Source organism: Palaemon carinicauda, chromosome 8, assembly GCF_036898095.1.
Source record: "Palaemon carinicauda isolate YSFRI2023 chromosome 8, ASM3689809v2, whole genome shotgun sequence".
Classification (NCBI taxonomy): Eukaryota; Metazoa; Arthropoda; class Malacostraca; order Decapoda; family Palaemonidae; genus Palaemon; species Palaemon carinicauda.
The window spans coordinates 164,623,368-164,645,975 of NC_090732.1; the positions used below are offsets into that span (position 1 = coordinate 164,623,368).

Below are 22,608 nucleotides of genomic sequence, written 5' to 3' on the forward strand. Positions count from 1 at the left end.
TGGTAAGTCCTGACCCTCATGAGGAACCTCAACGGAATCCCAGACCCTGAGATTCCTCCTCGTGAAGGTAAGGACACGGTCTTAGACCGCATCTACAGCACCCAGAAACCCTCTAGGGCCAGTGCAGCTTTGCCCTGGTCTCAGGGGATGAAGAGTGCCAGGGACAAGGTCGAGGGCCAGCTCTCTGAGCTTGCCTCCTCCAGCAGATCCAGCGCCGGTAACAAGCTCCTCCCTCCTCCTCGAGTCCATCAGAGGAGGTACTTTGAGATCCTTGAGGAGTCTTGCCTGGGTCTTCCGATTCATCACTCCGTGGAAGAACTCACCGGGGGAGTCCCTCTAGAGAGAGACTCCACCTGGCACGTGTCCTACTCAGCTACTGAGATCCTAAGCCAGGAGAAGGTCGCTAAGTGTGCCATGCAGGCAACTTCGTGGCTTGACATCTGGCTGGGGTCTGTGGGCATCCTGGTGCGGTCTGAGGACCTCTCCAAAGAAAGCACCAGGAAGGCACTGGAGACTTTTCTGCTCTCAGGCACGCGGACCATTGAGTTTCTGGCCCACCAAGTCTCGAGCTTGTGGGCCAATACGATTCTCAAACGTCGGGACGCTGTGGCTGAGAGGTTTCACCAGAAGGTTCCCAGTTGGGAGATTAGGACGTGGACCTTACCGCTGAGAGGTGGAGGAAGTCCAACCAGGATTCCCTCATCCATAGGGCCCTGACATCGAGGCCCTACAAACCTCCAGCGGCTCAACAGCCCCGTCCAGCTAAGGACACGAAGAAGACCACTGCAGCTTAGCCGAAGGTGTCTAAGCCCTTTCCTGCCAAGAGCAGAAGGAGCAAGAAGTCCTCCAGGGGAGGCAAGAACCCTAGAGGCAACGGCCGAGGCCGTAAACGCTAGGGTTGGCAGTCCCCCTGCATGTCCACCAGTGGGGGGATACCTACAAAGTTGAGCGACAAGGTGGCAGCAACGTCCCGTTCACAGTCTCTCTACCTCCCCTGACAGCGAATCCTATGTCATTGAGCTCTCTTGCCATGGGATCGGCAAGAGGGCAAGCCCTTTGGGCAGAAGTCCACACCATGTTGAAGAAGGGCGCTCTCCAGGAGGTTGTAGACGGGTCCCCAGGCTTCTACAGTCGACTCTTTCTTGTGAGAAAGGGGTCTGGATGCTCGAGACTAGTCATCGACCTCTCGACCCTGAACTGGTTTGTCAAGCAGACTCCGTTCAGTATGGAGACGGCAGACACGGTCAGACTCGCAGTAAGACCACAAGACTTCATGTGTACACTGGACCTGAAGGACGCGTACTTCCAGATCCCAGTCCATCCGTCTTCAAGGAAGTACCTAAGATTTTGCCTAGACAACAAGATCTACCAGTTCAAGGTGCTGTGCTTCGGTCTCCACAGCCCCTCAGGTGTTCACCAGTGTTCACTCTGATCTCTTTGTGGGCTCACAGGATCGGCATCCGTCTCCTCCGTTATCTGGACGACTGGCTGATCCTAGCGGACTTGGAAGCAACCCTTCTTCGCCACCGAGACAAGCTCCTCGAAGTTTACCAGGATCAAGGGATCATGGTAAACCTCGAGAAGTCCTCTGCAGCCCTCTCAGAAACTGGTATATCTAGGCATGATCATAGACACCAATCTCCACAAAGCCTTCCCATCAGACGACAGGATAGCAAGGCTGAGGAAGGTCGCGAGGCCTTTCCTCAATCGAGAAGAACTCCCAGCCCAAACGTGGCTGCGTCTCCTCGGCCACTTCTCCTCCCTGGCCCGAATCGTTCCCAACGGTCGCCTCAGAATGAGATCTCTTCAGTGGCAACTAAAGTCCCGGTGGAATCAAGGTCATGATTCCCCGGACTCTTTGATCCCTATGGGTCCTGCGGAACGGACGGACCTCCAGTGGTGGGTGGCGGACGAGAACCTACGAAAGGGAGTGAATCTTCTCGTCCTTCCCCCGGATTTGATGTTGTTCTCGGACGCATCAAAGAAAGGGTGGGGGTCCCACGTTATGAACCACAGGACCTCAGGCCTGTGGTCAGAATCAGAAAAGTACCTTCACATAAACCTGCTAGAAATGAAGGCCGTGTTCCTGGCACTTCAGAAGTTCCACCAAGTCCTGGCGGGCCACTCTGTGGTGGTGATGAGCGACAACACCACGGTGGTGGCTTATATCAACAAGCAGGGAGGTACCTTTTCAGAACAGCTATCCTATCTTGCAGTAGAGATCCTGAGATGGTCTGAAGTCCACTCGATCTCGCTAGCGGCTCGCTTCATTCCTGGCAAAAGAAATGTGCTCGCCGACAGTCTGAGCAGAGTGATGCAGATAGTGAGTACCGAGTGGTCTTTGGATTCTCAAGTAGCCAACAAAGTCCTGACTTTGTGGGGTTCCCCGACGGTGAATCTGTTTGCTACAGCGCTGAATTTCAAGCTCCTTACTGCTCCCCGGTCCCGGACCCCAGGGCTCTCTGGCAGGATGCCTTCCAACAACGGTGGGACAACGTGATGTGTACGCCTTTCCCCCGTTCTGTCTGATGAGGAGGGTGCTCAACAAGACCAGAATATCGGTCATCCTTTCAATGACCCTGATAGCTTCGCTATGGCATCATGCAGAATGGTTCCCGGACCTTCTGCAACTCCTCACGGAGGTTCCAAGAGAACTCCCTCCACGTCACGAGCTACTCAAACAACCACACGACAACATCTTCCACAAAGCTGTAGCTTCGCTTCGACTTCACGCCTGGAGACTATCCAGCATCTCCTCACAGAGAGAGGATTTTCGCAACAAGTTGCGAAGAGGATGTCTGGTCACCTGCGCAAGTCATCCGCAGGGGTCTACCAGGCGAAGTGGCGAGTCTTCTTTGGTTGGTGTCGGGGAAGGGATATCTCTCCCCTCGATGCCACTATTCCAGCAATAGCGGAGTTCCTCGTGTATTTGCGGGAGGAAATGCGCCTTTCAGTCTCGGCAGTGAAAGGCTATTGCTCGGCCTCAAGCCTTGCCTTCAGGCTTAAAGGAATGGACATTTCTTCCTCGCTGGAACTTTCCATTCTCATGCGGAGTTATGAACTTGCCTGCCCTCAGTCGGAAGTGAGACCCCCTCCATGGAACGTGGTTTGAGGTCTCAGGTCTCTGAAGAGACCTCCCTACGAACCATTACGCCAGGCTTCAGATCGCCACCTTACCTGGAAGACGGTTTTCCTGCTAGCTTTGGCCTCGGTCAAGCGAGTCAGTGAGCTACATGGTCTCTCGTACGACATCGCCCATTCAAGGGGATGGGGGGAGGTAACGTTCAGCTTCGTCCCTGAGTTTATTGCCAAGACTCAGAATCCGGGAGTGCCGGACCCTAGGTTCGACTCTTTCCAGGTTTCGAGTCTCCGTTCTGTAACAGATGACCCAGACCATCTCCTACTGTGCCCAGTGAGGAGTCTGAGGTTGTATCTTAAAAGAACAGCTGCAGTTTGTCTGCAGGTGCGAGCCTTGTTCGTGAGCACCGGGAAGATGAAGAGGAGGGTCACCAGGAATACCATCTCGGCCTGGATTTGCAAGGTGATATATCTGGCCTTGAATCCTGACCCTCCTCCGTCACGTCGCCCTAGAGCGCATGATGTCAGGCATAGCTACGTCCCTGGCCTTTAAGAAAAATTATTCAGTGACGCAGGTCCTTCAAGCTGGGGTGTGGAAGCGTCAGACCACCTTCACGGTCCACTACCTGCAAGACGTGACACAGGAGGCTCGATACGTTCTCTATCGGCCCTGTGGTGGCTGCACAACAGCTGGTCTAACTTCAGGCTTCTTAATGGACAAGTAACAGAAGGTTGAGGGTATTGTTACCCGGTTTTAGTCTGCGTGAATGGAAAGATCTGTCTGGCTCTTATTCTTTCTTCATCTTCTCCTCCCTTGGAGAAAGCAGCATCCTGGGTTCTCTGCACAGCTGACCTCGAACATCTGCAGGTAAGCCATGCTCCCTTGTGTTCCTAGTATTAAATGTAATACTGTCATGTCCCCATACCCTGACGATGTGGTATTGGGAGAGTCCTAGCCTAGATTTCCATCTGAAGAACTCCAGGTCAACTTCCTAGGACGAGTCACTTCTCACTTTCACACACAGCTTATGTAGGCCGCAGCAGTTTCACAGCATGCCAGCGAGGTGCAGGGACCCCTTATTTCTTGAGTACTGTACTTACACTCGAATTTGGGGTCCCCGGGCAAGCCAAAGCCAGTATGGCAGGGACTTACCTCCCTTCCTAAGGGTTGAGTCACCCCATGTAAATAGCGTGGTTTGTATTTCAGTTACGGAACAAATGACAAATTCGTAGATAATTTGTATTTTTCCTAACTATACAAACCTTAGCTTTTTACACATATTTGCCTGCCAGCCCTGTCCCCTGGGATAAGTCCTACCTCTAAGCAAAGTGAAGCATTCACCGGTGTGTGTGAGGGGGGGCTAACTAGCGATGGGGTTAGTAAACCCTCGTTAAAACTTTTATGGCTCGTCATTCAGCTACGCCGAGGTAATTACCCCATGTAAATAGCTAAAGTTTGTATAGTTAGGAAAAATACAAATTATCTACGAATTTGTCATTTAATTGCTGTTCAGTGTTCCTCATTACTGTATATGAATAATGACTGCAAATAATTTGTTTCATGTGCAACATGTAAATCCATGAAAATTATTAATACCATCTACTGTTTGGAGAGACTAAAGTATGCAAGCATGCTAAAAATGGAAAAGTTCTGATTGAATTGAAGCTATTGTTAGATATTTTTAATGCTGTTTTGAGGGTATTGGGATATGACAATTTTATTAAGTTTTGGCCAGCTGCTACAAACTCTCTTTCTAAGTGTGGTACTTACTGTCACAGTAATTCTTTTTGCCTGGTAAAGTTAATGTAGTCAGAATTATGAAAACCCTTGTGCAACATGCATAAAGAACTAACTGAATAATGGTGCCAAAGATTTTTCATAATTCTGACTATACTTTGCATTCAGATCTTCCCAGACTGTACTATCCTATATGTAGTACTAGGCATGCAGTTAATTCTAACAGTCATGCCTTCTCCATCTTAAGGCTCTATACTACTTAATATTCTAGGAGTTTTATTTATGTTGTGACCAGATTGTGGAATGATCCTCCTAATTGGGCAGTTGAATCGGTGGAACTTGAAGTTCAAACTTGCAGCGAATGTTTTTATGACACAAGTCTCTCCATAGTTTATATGTGACAGACCTATTTTAAATATTTTATGGTAATTATTCATTACCTCTCAAGTAATTTAATTCCTTATTTTCTTTCTTCACTTGGCTATTTTTCCCTGTTAAAGTCCTTGGGCCAAATAGGGTTGTAGCTTAGCTAGTAATAATGATAATGATAATTGTGACTGATTTCTGGAATAGAATCTAAGACTGAAACATTTTCCAAAACCTAAAAGAACAACCAATGACAAATGCCTCCATCTGGCTGCTTAGCAAAAGAAAATCAGTTACAATAGCTTACTGTTGATACAGTACCAAGTGAACGAGAATGAATGTTATGTGTTCTGTGAAAGGAAAATCAAATGGTGTATAGTCCCAAGAAATGTTGAATTGTACACTCCAACCTAATCTTCCCTTACCAAACAGGACTGAACTTGGCTGTGAATAAATCTTAGCTATGTAAGGTTCCACAAATACCAAGTACAGTAGAGGAAATATGTCTCTTACTGACTTCTAGATTACTGGAACAGTTACTATAAAATGTTCATAATATGTGGACAACAATGAATCACTTGTAAATTACAGACACACTCGGGGAGAACGGACTTGGATGGGAAATGGTGAAAAGCCAAACGTTACGAATGAGTATATGTTGGCCGTCTTGATGAGTATCGACGCCAGCTATGTCTGAGATAAGCCTACCATGGCTGGTGGACCTACTATCGGTTGCCCACTCACGACTTGAGCTTGACCTGAACTCGGATATAACTCAAACTTGAACTAACTATTCTTGGTATCCCAGTAGTTCTTATGGTGTTCACATTGCTGGGGGGGTAGGAGGTCTTGTCTGGCCTCTGGGTAGCGGTGGCAGGTGATGCAACCGCATCAGGCCGGTTCTCGCTTCCTTTACGTCCCCTCTCCCTGGTGAGCCTGTTGATATGGGAACAGATTCGGTACACGTGTGCTTGGGTCAGGAGATATCTAACAAAGTGGAAATCGGTTTAAATTGATTCCCACTCTACCCAGGTATCGTGGAGATGAGGTTATAGGTCAGTAACCACCGCACTACTTTCTGCTACTTGAATTAACCTGGTTAACAGCAATTTGGCATTTGTCTAATTTCTCATGAATTAATTACTCTAAACCCCTTCTACTGTGACACATAACATGGCTCATGTCATGGTAGTGGCCCTTTTTTTTTAAATAGAATAGTTTCAGAGAAATTCTGCTTGTCCTGTCCTTTAACCTTAGAATATTCTCATGGTACCGTATGTATACTGTAGTGGACACGTATAGCACAATGGACTCCAGTCCTTTACCCGACCCGTGAGCTAGGCTAGGCTACCTTAACCTCACATGTACTGTATTCAGCAGTGCACTAATACGTACTGTACAATGTAGCATAGATCGTGTACACTGTAACTAAAAGTATTCATAGGAGTGTAGGAAAAGTTTGTAACAGTGTGGAGAGGGTTTATAAAGGCTTAAAATGCCTGTAAATAGTGAAAAATAGGTTTCCCCTCTGTTTACGTAAATTTTTGTTTTATGTAAAAGGTCCTGGAACATCCTTGCAAAAAGCAGAAATGACTGTACTCTACCAGCCAAGTTTTGATAGTGATTAGTTTCCAAAGCTCTTAACTTCTTTTGCTTCCTTGTTAAATCTCATAAGGCAGGGAGTCTTCAATTAAATGCTATGCAAAGCCAGTCTTATAAGACAACCTCTTTTAAGAGCATTACTGTACATCTAAACCCTTAACTGCTACATTAAACTGCGTGACGACTCTTCACTTTATTGTTAGACAAGGGTTTTTGAGGCCCTCTCATCATCTCTCCTCCTATGCTTATGGACGCAAAGGGCCTTGGTTAGATATCGCTAGTCATCTCTATCTTGAGCTTTCAAGTCAATACTTCTCCATTCATCATCTCCTACTTCACATTTCATAGTCCTCAGCCACGTAGGCCTGGGGCTTTCAACTCTTCTAGTGACTTGTGGAGCCCACTTGAAAGTTTGAACTAATCTCTCTTGGTGAGAGCAAAGAGCATGCCCAAACCATCTCCATCTACCATATAAGGCACTCGGTTAATCTCTCTTATAGTTTAATATTTAATCCTGTCCTTCCAATTAACTCCAAATATTTTTTGGAGGGCTTTGTTCTCAAATCTACTTATCTGTTGGATATTATGTTGTCATACCACGACCCATGTCCATACAGTAACACAGATTTCACTGAACTGATGTATAGTCAGATTTTTTTGTGTAATTTCAGGCGATATAAGTTCCAAATTTTACTCAATCTAGCCATTGACTGAATTGCTTTTTTCAATTTTTCATTAAACTCAAATTCTAGAGATCCTGTATTAGAGATCATAATTCCTAAATATTTAAATGATTCCACCTCATTAAACCTTTCTCCTTCCAATGATATTTCATCTTCCATTGCATATTCCGTTCTCATCATTGTCTTTCTTCTATTTATCTTTAGCCCAACCTCATGTGATATTTCACGCATTCTGGTAAGCACATTTGGAAGTCGGTGTTCTGCTGATAAGGACAGCGTCATCATCAGCATATTCTAGATCAGTTAGTATCCTGTTACCATTTCAATCCTTTTCCACTATCCCCAACTGTTTTATGCATTATAAAATCCATGAGGAGGATAAGCAACATAGGTGACAATACATTCCCTTGGAGTAATCCACTTTTCACTGGAAATTCATTTGATAGGACTCCTATACACTTGCTATGCTCATGAAGAAACTTAATAGAATTTACATATGCAAGAGGAACTCCACAATAACATAGGACTCCATAAAATTAGCCGGTGCACACTATCGAAGGATTTTTCCTAGTCCACAAATGCCATCAAAAGTGGATTTCTATATTCTACATATTGCTGTACCACATGTCTTAAAATGAAAATTTGGTCAGTACAATTTCTACCTTTTCTAAATCATATTTGTTCATCTCTTAAGTTTTCATCAATCTTTCTCTCTAGTCTCTTTAGCATAGCATATTATATATCTTCATGACAACTGACGTAAGTGTGATGCCCCTGTGATTATTGCAATTAGTCAGATCTTTTTTTTTGCCCACTAGATAGTCTTATTTTACATTCCAAAGTTAATGGAATGTCTATTTTGATTGATGCAAGTCAAGGAAAGTGTCTGTAACTAGAACTAGTTTAGATAACGTGAAATTTTTCCAATTTTTTTTTTTTATTATGAAAAGAAGCTGTTAGTTTCAGCTATTTAGGATTATAGCGCCATTCTTATTACAGTAATGTACTTGAACATTTAGGATTAATTTTATATGTCAAAGGTTTTATTTTGGATGTATTTAGGTCATTTATATTATTGAAAAATCTCCAGTAGTCAGAGGAATAGCTTGGAAAGGAAATTTAGTAGTAATCCATCAGCTATCGCAGGTGTTTCGTTCCAAGCCCCTGTCGATAGCTGAAAAACTGCAAAATAGATACAAATGTATTTTATATTCTTTTTCATTTTTTTATAGTTTTTCATATTTTTTAATCTATAAATTTAAGCTTTTATAATTTATAGTTTAGAAATGACAATTTTTAACAAAAAAATAATTGAAATATGAAAAGTATAAATTTATTTGTCCTTAGAATTACATGATCTAAAGAGGAGTCCGCGATATAGATTCAGATATGATATGCTGTATTTATAAATCCGAGGTGTACTAAGGAAGTGATGGATAAACCACGATCTGGTGAGGTATTACTAAAAGATTCAGGATTTAAACCTTTAGAGAATCTTTTTTTTCTTTTTGCCATTAGCAAGGGCTAAACACAAAGTGAATTACAAGCTTTTTCTTGTAAGGGAAGATTTAGACAACATAGATGATCGTACCAATTTTGCCTACTTTCAATATTAAAAAAATATTTTAAGGCAAAAATTTTACCACAATTTTTTCTTATTCCTCCTTTGAGAAAAGAAGTCACAAGTCAGTCAGATAATAGATGTCTTTTGTCTCCCATGAGAGCTGTTCAGTGTTATTTGGCCAAAACTGCAAACATTAGGGGTATTGTTTCTAATTAGTTTTGTTGGGATTAGGTTTTCAAATTGCCCTTTGTCCAAAAATACTATACATTTTATAGTTTAAAAGATTGGTCTCAAAGGGTCGTAAGGAGTTGCATCTATTTCAGATAAAGATTTGAAAGTGATAGTGCATGATATTAGAAGTGCAGCTACATCACTGAAATTTTGTAAAAATAATTCTTTTGAAAGAGTTTAAGTGTTAGCTCGGAGAAGTATTTGCTAGATATTATCTTAATACTATAGGTATCTTAATACTACAGGAGTCTTATGAGGATTTCTGGTATTTAGGCGAGATCTCTTCTCTCAGGTTACGGTTAATTTTCTCTTTGTCTTCAGTTACACCGAATATCCGTGCCTATTCTTTACACATTCTCCTCTGTCCTCATACATGTGACAACACTGAGATTACCCAACAATTCTTCTTTACCCAAGGGTTTAACTACTGTAATGTAATTGTTCAGTGGCCACTTTCTTCTTGGTAAGAGTAGAAGAGAGACTTTAGCTTTGGTAAGCAGCTCATCTAGGAGAAGGACAGTCCAAAATCAAACCACTGTTCTCTAGTCTTGGGTAGTGCAATAGTCTCTGTTCCATGGTCTTTCACTGTCTTGGGTTAGAGTTCTCTTGCTTGAGGGTACACTCGGGCACACTATTCTGTCTTATTTCTCTTCATCCTGTTTTGTTAAAGTTTTTATAGCTTATCAACAAAATATTTATTTTAATGTTACTGTTCTTAAAATATTTTATTTTTCCTTGTTTCCTTCCCTCACCGGGATACTTTCCTTGTTTGAGTCCCTGGACTAATAGCATCCTGTTTTTCCAGCTAGGGTTGTAGCTTAGCAAGTAGTAATAATAATAATGATAATAGTAATAATACATATATACATATACCAAGGCACTTCCCCCAATTTTGGGGGGTAGCCGACATCAAGCAAATGAGATAAAAAAGGGGACCTCTCCTCTCTACGTTCCTCCTAGCCTGACAAGGGACTCAACCGAGCTCGGCTGGTACTGCTAGGGTGCCACAGCCCACCCTCCCCCGTTATCCACCACAGATGAAGCTTCATAATGCTGAATCCCCTACTGCTGCTACCTCCGCGGTCATCCAAGGCACCGGAGGAAGCAGCAGGGCCTACCGGAACTGCATCATAATCGCTCGCCATTCATTCCTATTTCTAGCACGCTCTCTTGCCTCTCTCACATCTATCCTCCTATCACCCAGAGCTTTCTTCACACCATCCATCCACCCAAACCTTGGCCTTCCTCTTGTACTTCTCTCATCAGCTTTTGCATTCATCACCTTCTTTAGCAGACATCCATTTTCCATTCTCTCAACATGGCCAAACCACCTCAACACATTCATATCCAGTCTAGCTGCTAACTCATTTCTTACACCCGTTCTCACCCTCACTACATCATTCCTAACCCTATCTACTCGAGATACACCAGCCATACTCCTTAGATACTTCATCTCAAACACATTCAATTTCTGTCTCTCCGTCACTTTCATTCCCCACAACTCCGATCCATACATCACAGTTGGTACAATCGCTTTCTCATACAGAACTCTCTTTACATTCATGCCCAACCCTCTATTTTTTACTACTCCCTTAACAGCCCCCAACACTTTGCATCCTTCATTCACACTCTGACGTACATCTGCTTCCACTCCCCCATTTGCTGCAACAACAGACCCTAAGTACTTAAACTGATCCACCTCCTCAAGTAACTCTTCATTCAACATGACATTCAACCTCACACCACCTTCCCTTCTCGTACATCTCATAACCTTACTCTTACCCACATTAACTCTCAACTTCCTTCTCTCACACACCCTTCCAAATTCTGTCACTCATCGGCCAAGCTTCTCTTCCGCGTCTGCAACCAGTACAGTATCATCCGCAAACAACTGATTTACCTCCCATTCATGGTCATTCTCGTCTACCAGTTTCAATCCTCGTCCAAGCACTCGAGCATTCACCTCTCTCACCACTCCATCAACATACAAGTTAAACAATCATGGCGACATCACACATCCCTGTCTCAGCCCCACTCTCACCGGAAACCAATCACTCACTTCATTTCCTATCCTAACACATGCTTTACTACCTTTGTAGAAACTTTTCACTGCTTGCAACAACCTTCCACCAACTCCATATAACCTCATCACATTCCACATAGCTTCCCTATCAACTCTATCATACGCTTTCTCCAGATCCTTAAACGCAACATACACCACCTTATCTTTTGCTAAATATTTCTCGGATACCTGCCTAATTGTAAAAATATGATTCATACAACCCCTACCTCTTCTAAGATTGCATTCTCTGTTTTATCCTTAATCCTATTAATCAGTACTCTACCATACACTTTTCCAACTACACTCAACAAACTAATACCCCTTGAATTACAACACTCATGCACATCTCCCTTAACCCTTATATAGTGGTACAATACACGCACAAACCCAATCTACTGGTACCATTGACAACACAAAACACATATTAAACAATCTCACCAACCATTCAAGTACAGTCACATCCCCTTCCTTAAACATCTCAGCTCTCACACCATCCATACCAGATGCTTTTCCTACTCTCATTTCATCTAGTGCTCTCCTCACTTCCTCTCTTGTAATCTCTCTCATTCTCATTCTCATAATAGCTGCATGGGATGTGGTTGATGAGAGTTTGGTTTAATCCTAGTTTATTCAGGGATTTTTGGTTCCTTTTTAGTAGTAAAGGTTTGGTATGAGACACTAGTCTAAAAGATGAGTCAGGTGTATAGATGAGCATTATTTGAAGACTAAATTTCCTACCTCTTTCCTTCATACTCACTTCCATCAGAGTATGGGAGTCTGTACAGTAATATGAACTTTAAGGGAGGTTCATTGAAATAAATTAGATTTTGATACTCGCTTACCTACTGACTCAAGATGTCAAGAGGATAGGATATTAGTTTCAACTTCAAGACAGTGGATGACCGATGTGTTATACCAACACCATGGTGGTCAGTAGCTACAAAATGTTGCCTTGGTGAGCTGGAGGAGTGGCCTCTTGAAGGGGAGAAAACAGGAATTTTTTTAATTTTTAGGGTAGCTTTGGTGAAAATCAGAGCTTTGAGAGCAAAGTAATATGAACATCAAGTGAGTGTAGAAATATTTATATTATCAAAATTTCCTTTATTTTATAATTAGATATTTTAGAACTGTGTAATTGTAAATGTAACATTTGGATTATTCCTACACATTTTGCGAAGGCATGGAACTCTAATAGGAAAGTAGCATCTTGGGAATGATTAAGTTTTTTATTGCAACTATTTCAAGGTGTTGTATGGTTTGGTCCCACATTGAACTATGCAGTAGTTAATATGTACAATATATTTATCTCTGCTCCTTAACAAGTAGACAATCTGTGTAAAATATGTTACTTATCTTTCAGTGACCTTGAAGAAAAGGACTCTCGCATACGAAAGAAATATTTGCATGGGGTTTCTTTTGCCATTCAGCTTCAACAAGAAGAAAAAAGGTAATGTGTAGTAATGTTATCACAAATTTAAAGTGATTTGTATTTTTCCGAACTATACAAACCTGACACATATTATACAAGTGTGACTTCAGCGAAGCTGGAGCCGTTAAACCTTTAACAAGGTGAACATCGTTGATCACCAGTTGCCGGGAAGCACCGCTCACTTGACAGGTAGAGCAACCTCACTTTGGCCTTGGTGCTTAGGGGTGCTGGTTGTGGCTGGCTGTGAATCTTAAAGGTCTCAGGTTCGTATATTTAAGAAAAGTAGAATTTACAGTACTTGAAATTCATTTGTTCTTACATATCAAACAAACCATAAACCTTTGACAGAAGACTTATCCTAAGGAGGGAGGAAGTCCCTATGACCGAAACTAGCTTGATAAAATAACCTGAGAAATGGTAATGAACATTATTGTCCTAGGGAGGAGCAAAAGTTATACAGTTACTCTTGTCAACCCCAAAATTTCCTGTGCATAGGGATGCAACAGGACTTAGGAATAGATAATTACAATATATGATAATCGATGAAGAATCTATATCCTACACGATATGCTCTCCAGTGTATAGGCATTATGAGATAAATTTGTATACTACAGGTTCAATGTCTACTTTGCTTGGAGGATAGGGGAAATACTTCATTGAAATTGAAAATTGCAAAGAAATGTCGCTCGGATCTTGCCTGCATCTAATGTCTGGTTCAGCAACATGACAGTATAACTGTTGTACCCTTAGACTTACGTCACAATTGTTTTCTGAAACGAGATTCTATTTGTCCCATGAGGGAGCTGGGTTCGCTACATCCTCTGTTGAGCGGCTACCGCCCGTTCCAAGGAAAGGTATCCCAGGACTGGTGGAACAAAGGATAGGACAGCAATAGACATTTCACCCGACAGGAGCAAGAATGTTGGGTATCACTAGGTAATCAGGAAACTTAACACACAGTTAACAGAAATCACTGTATATTTTTGCTACCAAAATTCCTCGAACATGACTGCAAAGACCCATTTCACACTGAGAGAAAAAAGGAAAAGATTAAAACCACCAGTTGTAGAAACTGGACTGTACATCGGCACTCGTTGGCATCCAAAGTCAAAGTGAGGTTACTCTGTCAGGTGGTTGGTGCTACCCCACCACTTGGTGATCAACACTGCTCACCTTGCTAAGAGTTTAACGATTGGTTCCAGCTTCGCTGAATTCATACCCATATTAAAGGTCTCGAGTTCGTATTAATTGAAAGAAGAAATAAGTTTTACCCAAGACTTTCATTTATTTTTTAATTTTCAATGTTTTTATGCATTTTAATGTTTCTTTGTAAATGTCAATATTTTCTTAGATATTGTACGTTATTTCAGCCAGGAATTCATGTGCTATTAATTTTTTAATGAAAACCTTTGACATAAGAAAAATAAATAAGAATTAAAATTTTTGTCTTGATTAATGTAAAATCCTTTGCTCTGGCTAAAAAAAAGGTGGTAAATAAAGCATTATTGTAAACATTCTCTCTTAACAACTGCTGCTGTGTTCAATTCTCATTCAATCTTTGTCACTGCCTTGACAGGCCTCATTTATTTTGTGTTGGCATTTTCAATTGGTACTTATTTGTCAGCAACATTTTATATCAGAACCCCTTTTATTGCGTGAACGATTTTGAGGCTCCACATACTGCTTGAGCTTATTCTTCCTTCATTTGATCAGGCTATTCAGAGTACATACAGTATACCTATTTTATGACAAGTCTGTTAATATTAACCTTTATAAATAAAAATTATATGTATATCTCAATTGGTTATGATTAATTTATAACAACTATCATTGGGTATATATTTTAGTTTTTACACGGTCTTTCATCTTCTGATGATATTTTTACTGAACTTCTCTAGACATTGGTAGTAGGAAGGGCTTATGATATAATAATAGTGGGAGGAGATTAAAATGTAACAGTATCAGTAAAGATAAATGAAGGGTTAATTTAATGTATTATGGCTTGAAATTAAAGTAATGACAACTAGTTTGAGTCATTAAAGTATTCTTCATTCCATGAGATTTTTAGTTTTTTTTTTTTTTAATCCCTGCTACAAGTAAACTTCTAACATCTATTTTCTCCATTATAGATGCAAGGAATGTGGTTCTGTCTTTGAAGATACATCGTCAAATTCTTCGATGTTAATGCAAAATGTCAAACTGGAAAACAGGAGATGTAATCAATTGCATTCACCATTAAAATTAGACAGCTTTGAAAGTCATCTGGAGAAAAATATTTGTGATTTTTTTTCTGCAGAGCCCAAGACAATAGCAGACTTCATCAATTATGATTATCCTACTATATGTTTGGTAAGAATATTGAATTATTTTTAGACATTATACAATTTAATTTTTTGAAGATTGTTTTTTTTTTTTATGAATTGCTCAACATCTCGAGAAAATTTTGACGAGATGAGTATCCCAACAAGAATCTAACTTTCTTAGTTCCTGAAGTTGATACTAGTGCCTTTTCCTTATTTAAACTGAGGCATTTTGTAATGACATAAGTTAACACTAATCATAATAGGATTATTAATCATCAAGTTTACTTGGTACCATTCATAAATTTAATCATGGTGTATTTCAAATGGCTGCCAACTTCATGAGGATGTGACTTGATTTTAATCCAAGAAGTTCCATCCATATATGCATATTTTTTCCTCTTTTATTCAAGACAAATTTTTTTGGGAGCCATGTAACCTTGCATATAACTTTGATAATGTTTTAACATAAAATGACCTAATCGTGAATTTTAAATTTTTAAAGAATTAACAATTCTGTAGCACCAGAATTAGGTAGCAGTCATAATATTCCATTTACATAGTTTGTAATATTCAAAGGACAATATAGTAAATGTATTCACCAAAGATTTACAAATTGCATAGATTGATGATTAGGAAAATTTCAGGTTTGTGATGCAGTTATAAAGGATTCTCTAATGGTTGGAGTACTGGATTTGTATTCAGAGTCTAGTGTGACTACACATACACAGCAGAGGGTGGTTGTCATGTTAGCAGTATTGATCAATACACCATTGAAACATGAAAAGGTATACCGTATATGATTTTTTTTTCCTTTTTCTTAACAGAAACTAGAATTATAATGGGTATTTTGTTATCTCTGTGATTAAATTGTTATGTCTGTAGTAATATGCAGCAATACTTAAATTTGAAATGTACAAAATTAGTGTCTTCATATCATCATAATCTTCAAAAAATTTGTTGTCTTCTCCACTTATACCATTAGGTTGCACTTTCGGCTAAATTTCCCATCTGGTGTAGACCATCTATGCCATTTTTTCATAATTTTCCTAGACCTTCTTATAAGTCATCATTCTTTTGTTTCTGATCAATTATTACTAATCACTTATCATCATATGTCCTATCCGTTACAATCTTTGACATCCCGAGAGCATTTTATAGCCACTTGATACCATACCTCTACAACAAATATTTAGCAAATGCACTTGTTGAAAAGACCCTTTTTGTGTATGTTTTAAAGTACAGTATGTTCTTATAACAATGTAAAATACATTAGCTTTCTATGGGTACTGTCCCATTCATCTGAAGAAATGTAATTGAGATTATTCTTGATACCATAAATGTTATTTTGCCCATCTTCACATCCAGTGTTGGTTCTGAGACATTTAATGATACTTTGTTATATCATAACTTAAACCTGCTCATTTTTTTAGGCTTACTCTAAGTCACTGTGTCAGCAATGCTTTAGACGTCTAGATGAACTGGATGAAGTACAACATCGGGCAGCAGTCATAAAGTCTGAGATTGAGAATATTTATAATCAGACTCTCCAGAAAAGAAATCTATTTCCAAGTAATAATGTCACAGTTGAAGGTAGGATTAAATGTATAATGTTTGACTGTATATCAATGCTAACCAATGTTATTCAATAATTTGCAAATAGCGTTTTTCCAAATGTTTTGCTGTTAGTCAGGTTGAATTAATAATTTTCTAAGGTTTTATGAAATTATTAGAGAAAGGAAAGTGGAAATGTGTGTTTTTGCCTGATTACCTGCACATAAACCAATCGGGTAAGATTGTTCTATAATGGGCGTTGCTAAACTTCAGTATTGTTGTCTTCCATTCATTCCCCCACATTCATGAAGAAAGGTCAAGCACAAAATACATACGGAACAAAGAGGATGGGGCTAAAGGATGACCAGAATGTAACTTTAGTGCCATAACAAGAGCACCGGTACTGGTAACAGTTGCATACTTTTCTGAAACATTGATTATAAGGTGATTCATTGGAATGAGATCTTATTATAACATGGGGTTTATGGGAATATGTTTTTAGCTACTCAAAAATAATAGAAACTCATTAATGAAAAAGCATTTTGCTTGAGTAAGAGTATTCATTTTCAGTTACTAAGCACTTGCAGTTAAAATCATGAATAATTATGGACAGGAAAGGGAATAAAGAAGCCTAGCAGAAATAATTTTACAATTGCCAATGGTCCTCTACCCAAAACAGCGACGAGTTTACATAATGGATTTTGGTTAGCATCGTTATGTCCTATATACTGTATAAGGAAGAAACTACAAAATATAGTAGCTTATGAAATGGCAAAATAATGAAAATAAAATTTGAAAAATGTGAAGAGAGAATTAAAAAAACAGAATTTTAATAATAAAATTCTCCATTTTTTTTTCCTTTCAATAAAAACATGTCCTTATCCAAGGAAGGAACATTCTTTAATTACTTTAGACCCTTCCATTGTCAAACCCTTGCAATCTGCAATCCCAGATTTTTACGTAGGAAACAAATGGGTAGTCCTTATATTGTATCCTTCCACTCGCTAAAATATGCACTTATAAAAACAAACTCATATTACTTATGTGGATGGTGTGGCATATCTTATTTTTCCTTTTAATCTTGAAGGGGTGGACGAAGTTTCAATATTAGTCAATTGTTTTCATTATGTTTCAGTTAAAACTGCTATTTAGTTGTAAGATCAGATGCTAGCTCATCATGGGTTAACTAAAGTTGTAAATGTAAATGAAAGAGTCCTTTGCGCACATACTTAGGAGGTCCCGTATCAAATAGTAAATAAACTTATATTAATCTTGAATATTTGTTGTTTCAGTTTATGGTACTATATTAATATTAGAACTTTTGTTTTATCATTTTGAAACTGATTGTGTTATTTTTTACCATTGTTCTTTCTCTATGTGCCGTTCCTTGTTCAACGTTCCATTATTTGCGCCTATTTTGTGTGTCTCCCAGCCCTAAGTTCTATCTCTTGCCCCCAATCAGAAGTTTTGTTTACATTCTATATCATTACCCATTCTCTTAAAGTAGAAAATTGGATTTTTCTTAAAGGATACCCAAATAAAATAGGCTGACACAAAATTGTTGCTTCAAAAGCCTAGCTTTTCCCTAATCACAAAACTTTTATACTGTGATTAATCATTGCGGTATATACAGTCATGAAATATGCAATTTTTTTTTTTTTTAGTTTTGGAGAGAATTTTACTGTTTTGGTTATCAGAAATGGAAAGAGTAGGCCATAGAAGAATTTTCATTTTCTGTTTTTATCATTATTATTACTAGCTAAGCTACAACGTTGTAGTTGAAAAGCACGATTCTATAAGCTCAACGCCTCTATCAGGGGAAAATAGCTCAGTGAATGAAGAAAATAATGAAAGGAAATAATGTGCCCTAGTGTACCCTTAAGCAAGAGAACTCTAGCCAAGACAGTGAAGACCTTGGTACAGAGGCTATGGCACTATCAAAGACTGGAGAATAATTGTTTGATTTTGGAGTGTAGGCAAAGAAAAAATGAGCCATAACCAAAAGTGAAAAGCCTCTTTGGAAGTGGGATTGACATTGGAAGATAGTAACCTCTGCCTAGTGTCTACAATGCTATTATATCTGCAGAGATCCATGTCTTCAGAAGGTAGTCAATTTCAAAATACTTGACCCAGACCAACAAGTCCCTTTTAACAGGGGCTATAGCCCAGCTCTGTAAGAGTTGAGCTTGACTCATTGGGTTGATAAAGCTCTTCCTTTTGATTATTGTAACTGGCTATCCATATTCTAATGAACTTCCCTAGTAAGAAAGTTGATCCTCGCTCCATCCCAAATCCACGTTGTGAGAAAAATTACATTCCCTTTAGCATTCTTCAGGACATTACGAGCTTTATGGGTTGGTCCGAGCATAGGGTGTTTGTTAGACAGTACTTAAAATGTATCCAAATGGTGCAACGCCTTTTTGACACTTGGCTCATTCTTGTCACCTAAGAAACTGGATAGAAGGAGGGCCACATTATCCATGCCCTTCAACAAAAGTATAATGATGTGCTTCCAGATTTTCTCTAGAATGTCAGACTTATTATTTTTTCTTATTGCCTATGAATACATTATAGCAGTTCATCATCATCATCTCTTCCTACATCTTTTGACATATGCAGTATAAAAAGTTATTGTGTATATGCTTCTATTGAACGTTTTAACTCCAAATAATGACTTCTATTTAATAGTTAATTTAATGGTGCCAAGTATGTAAATGGGGTTAGGCTCAGATGATTAATTTTATGTAAATATTATCCCTTGATAATATGAAAGTAGTCATTCTGGTTAATATGACACACATTACAGTTTGACACGGCATGGTTCCTGGTACATCTAGTGTTGTCTAGTATTGTTTAATGCTAGAAGGGTCTTCTTCATCCTTTCTGATAGCTATAAAAGCCACTTGAGGGAATACAAAGGGCAGTCTATATTAGAGAATTAACACATTCAAATAGATATTACAGCAAAAGAGGTGTAGTCTTTAATGATGTAGGGACCTAATCTTGATGAGTCCAACGTCGCCCTATTTGAGAGGTGTGCAAAGTGTTAGGAATGTTGGGAGACCACTGATTTCTGAACTCCAGATAGATGGTGGCATGACTATAGAAAAGGTAGATCTAAAAACAAAGCCGGAGGAAAAGCCCAAAGGTCGACAGAAGACATGGAGTTATTGTATTTAAGATATCTTTTGGCCAATACTTGCTATGCCCATTTATAAAATGGCTAGATGAATAGTTTAGAAATACAGAATTTATAAACTTCACAAAGTTAATGCTTAGTAAAAAAATATATGTATTAGTTGCAGTACAGTGAACCCTCGTTTATCGCGGTAGATAGGTTCCAAACCCGGCCGCGATAGCTGAAAATCCGCGAAGTAGGGACACCATATTTACGTATTTATTTAACATGCATATTCAGACTTTTAAAACCTTCCCTTTACGTAGTACTGTTAACAAACTACCCTTTAATGTACAGAATACTTAATGCATGTACTACAGTACCCTAAACTAAAACAGGCACAAATATTAAAGGCGATTTTATATCATGCGTTTCCTAAACACGCCAAAAAGCACGATAAAAAATGACAACCAATGTTTTGTTTACGTTTATCTCTGATCATAACGAAGAAACAGACGCATTTACACATCTGTGTATAGGTTAGATTTTGCATCGACAGCAATCTTACCAAGTATTGATTATATGTTGACTTTGTTATTACCAATGTTCTACTTAATTTTTCTTAGAACTTCCAAATAAATGAAATGAATGCCATTTATATAATGTTTTTCTTTATGACGCCTCTGAAATGGAAACCTCCCATTTGTTTACGCTCCATCTTGATCATAATAAACAAATGAACGCATTAAACACACATGCTCAAAGTGATAACTAATGATATAACAAACATTTAGTAAACATTGTTATTACAAATATTTTACTTATCGTATCCATATAAATTCCTAAAATTCGTAGCAAAGCTGGAAACCTTTTTTTTCCTTATGGGTTTAATCCACAATAGCAAACTGCCGCTAATGACAGAATGATAATTTACGATAATTTTAAACTGTTACGAAAGATAATTGTTCTTTCCATATCCAAAATACTTTTCCTAACTTCAGTTATAAGTCAACTTGTACCCACCTCACCATTTGCAAAAAAGGTTAAAGAAGAAGAAAGTACTAGGCCATTTTTTAAGTCATCGAAAAATTAAGTTACTGCTATTACGTTCGATGTGAGAGAGAGAGAGAGAGAGAGAGAGAGAGAGAGAGAGAGAGAGAGAGAGAGAGAGAGAGAGAGAGAGAACTGTATACAGTAGATGGTTTGAATGTTAAGAAATGGTGTACAGTAAACAATTCTTTGTTAATGTATTCGTACCGCACATATTCTTGAGAGCGGAAACTAGACATCAGCTGATGTGATCACAGCCAAAAGTAAAACAAAAAGAAGTAAAAAATACTCGATTTTTAAAACACACCCGAAATTTAAAAACATAAACACATGTTTTATTATAGCGCAATTGACTATTTAAAGAGTCAAAGTTTTCTGGAATAGAATGGTGTTTCCTAAAAAATAGTAGTTTGCTGACAAAATCGGATACCGTATTTTAAGCTATGATTGAAATGGATGTATACAAGGTATAATTTTTTCGGTTTGTATTTAATTGACACTTTAAGAAAACCGATTTTGGTTTCTTCATCTATTTGTAATTATTGTTACGAGAGAGAGAGAGAGAGAGAGAGAGAGAGAGATTATCAGCTGTTGTAGTCAAATGCCGTGTTTTTGTTTCCTGTACCTCCTGAAGCGAGGAATTGATCGCCACAACTAACAATATTCATGTTAATTTCAATCTTAAACTCAAGTTGCCATATGTGAACTAAGGTTTTATTTCTTACGGGGAGAGAGAGAGAGAGAGAGCGTGTGTGCGTGCGTGCGTGCGTGCGTGCGTGCGTGCGTGCGTGCGTGTGTGTGTGTGTGTGTGTGTGTGTGTGTGTGTGTGTGTGTTGTTTTAAATGTAATAAACAAAAAAACATGATAGGTTATAACACCTTGGTGCTTATGTAATATCAACTGTATAGATGGTTTGAATAAGTTAAGAAATGGTATAAACAATACTTCGTACGCACATATTCTTGAGACCGGCAGCTAGACGTCAGCTGATCTGATCACAGCCAAAAGTAAAACTAAAAGAAGTCGACAATACTCGATTTTTAAAACACACCCGAAATTTAAAAACAAAAAAGTACACGCTTTCTTAATGTGCAATTAACTATTTAAAGAGTAGCAATTTTCTAGAATAAAATGATGTTTCCCCCAAAAAAAGTGGTTTGCTGATGAAATCAGATGCCGTATTTAATTAAAAAAGTCCGCGAAGTTGTGAATCCGCGATGGTCGAACCGTGAAGTAGCGAGGGATCACTGTACTGTGAATTGAAAGTACACTGTATTTGATTATAGTACTGTGTATCTAATATCTCAGAAGTAAAAGTACAACAATAACATCTCACATAGAATTACTGTACATTAAAAAGAATGAAAGGCCTTAGGCCAACAGGGAAGGGAATAGTTCATACTGTACTAAAATAACAATTCCTTGAAAAAAGTTACAAAGAGAAAAGTTATTGCATGTTTGGAGTAACCCCCAAGGGACAGACTTTGAGTTGGTTTCTAAACACAATAGAAAAGGTTCACCATGGTGAAAATAAATAATTTGGATAAATCTCGCCAGATATTCACGTTGCTTTTGTCTCAAAGCTTGGAATGTAGATGTTACCACCTTGAAATAAAGAAATTTCCTGTTTTTTCCTTCTAATATATTAATGCCTTTAGTAGGGTAATGAGGTATACCACTGTCTAACAGCAATAACAAATTATCCTGTTGTATTGCTCTTCAGCCTGTAAGTCGACATTAGAATGAAAGGACATATGCTTTCAGTTGTGCAGTGGTTATCAGCCACCCGTTGAGATACTACCGCTAGAGAGTTATGGGGTCTTTTGACTAGCC

General features: G+C 39.1%; 1 protein-coding gene across 1 annotated transcript in view; it reads left to right on the top strand.

Annotated features, from left to right (window-relative positions):
- LOC137646099 (uncharacterized) overlaps nt 1-22,608 on the top strand; it is a 49,950-nt gene that overhangs the window by 17,834 nt on the left and 9,508 nt on the right. Inside the window, exons 3-6 of the mRNA XM_068379294.1 lie at nt 12,685-12,771; nt 14,883-15,102; nt 15,701-15,841; nt 16,487-16,646. Coding sequence (XP_068235395.1) covers nt 12,685-12,771; nt 14,883-15,102; nt 15,701-15,841; nt 16,487-16,646 — 608 coding nt within the window. The remainder of the gene's footprint in view (nt 1-12,684; nt 12,772-14,882; nt 15,103-15,700; nt 15,842-16,486; nt 16,647-22,608) is intronic.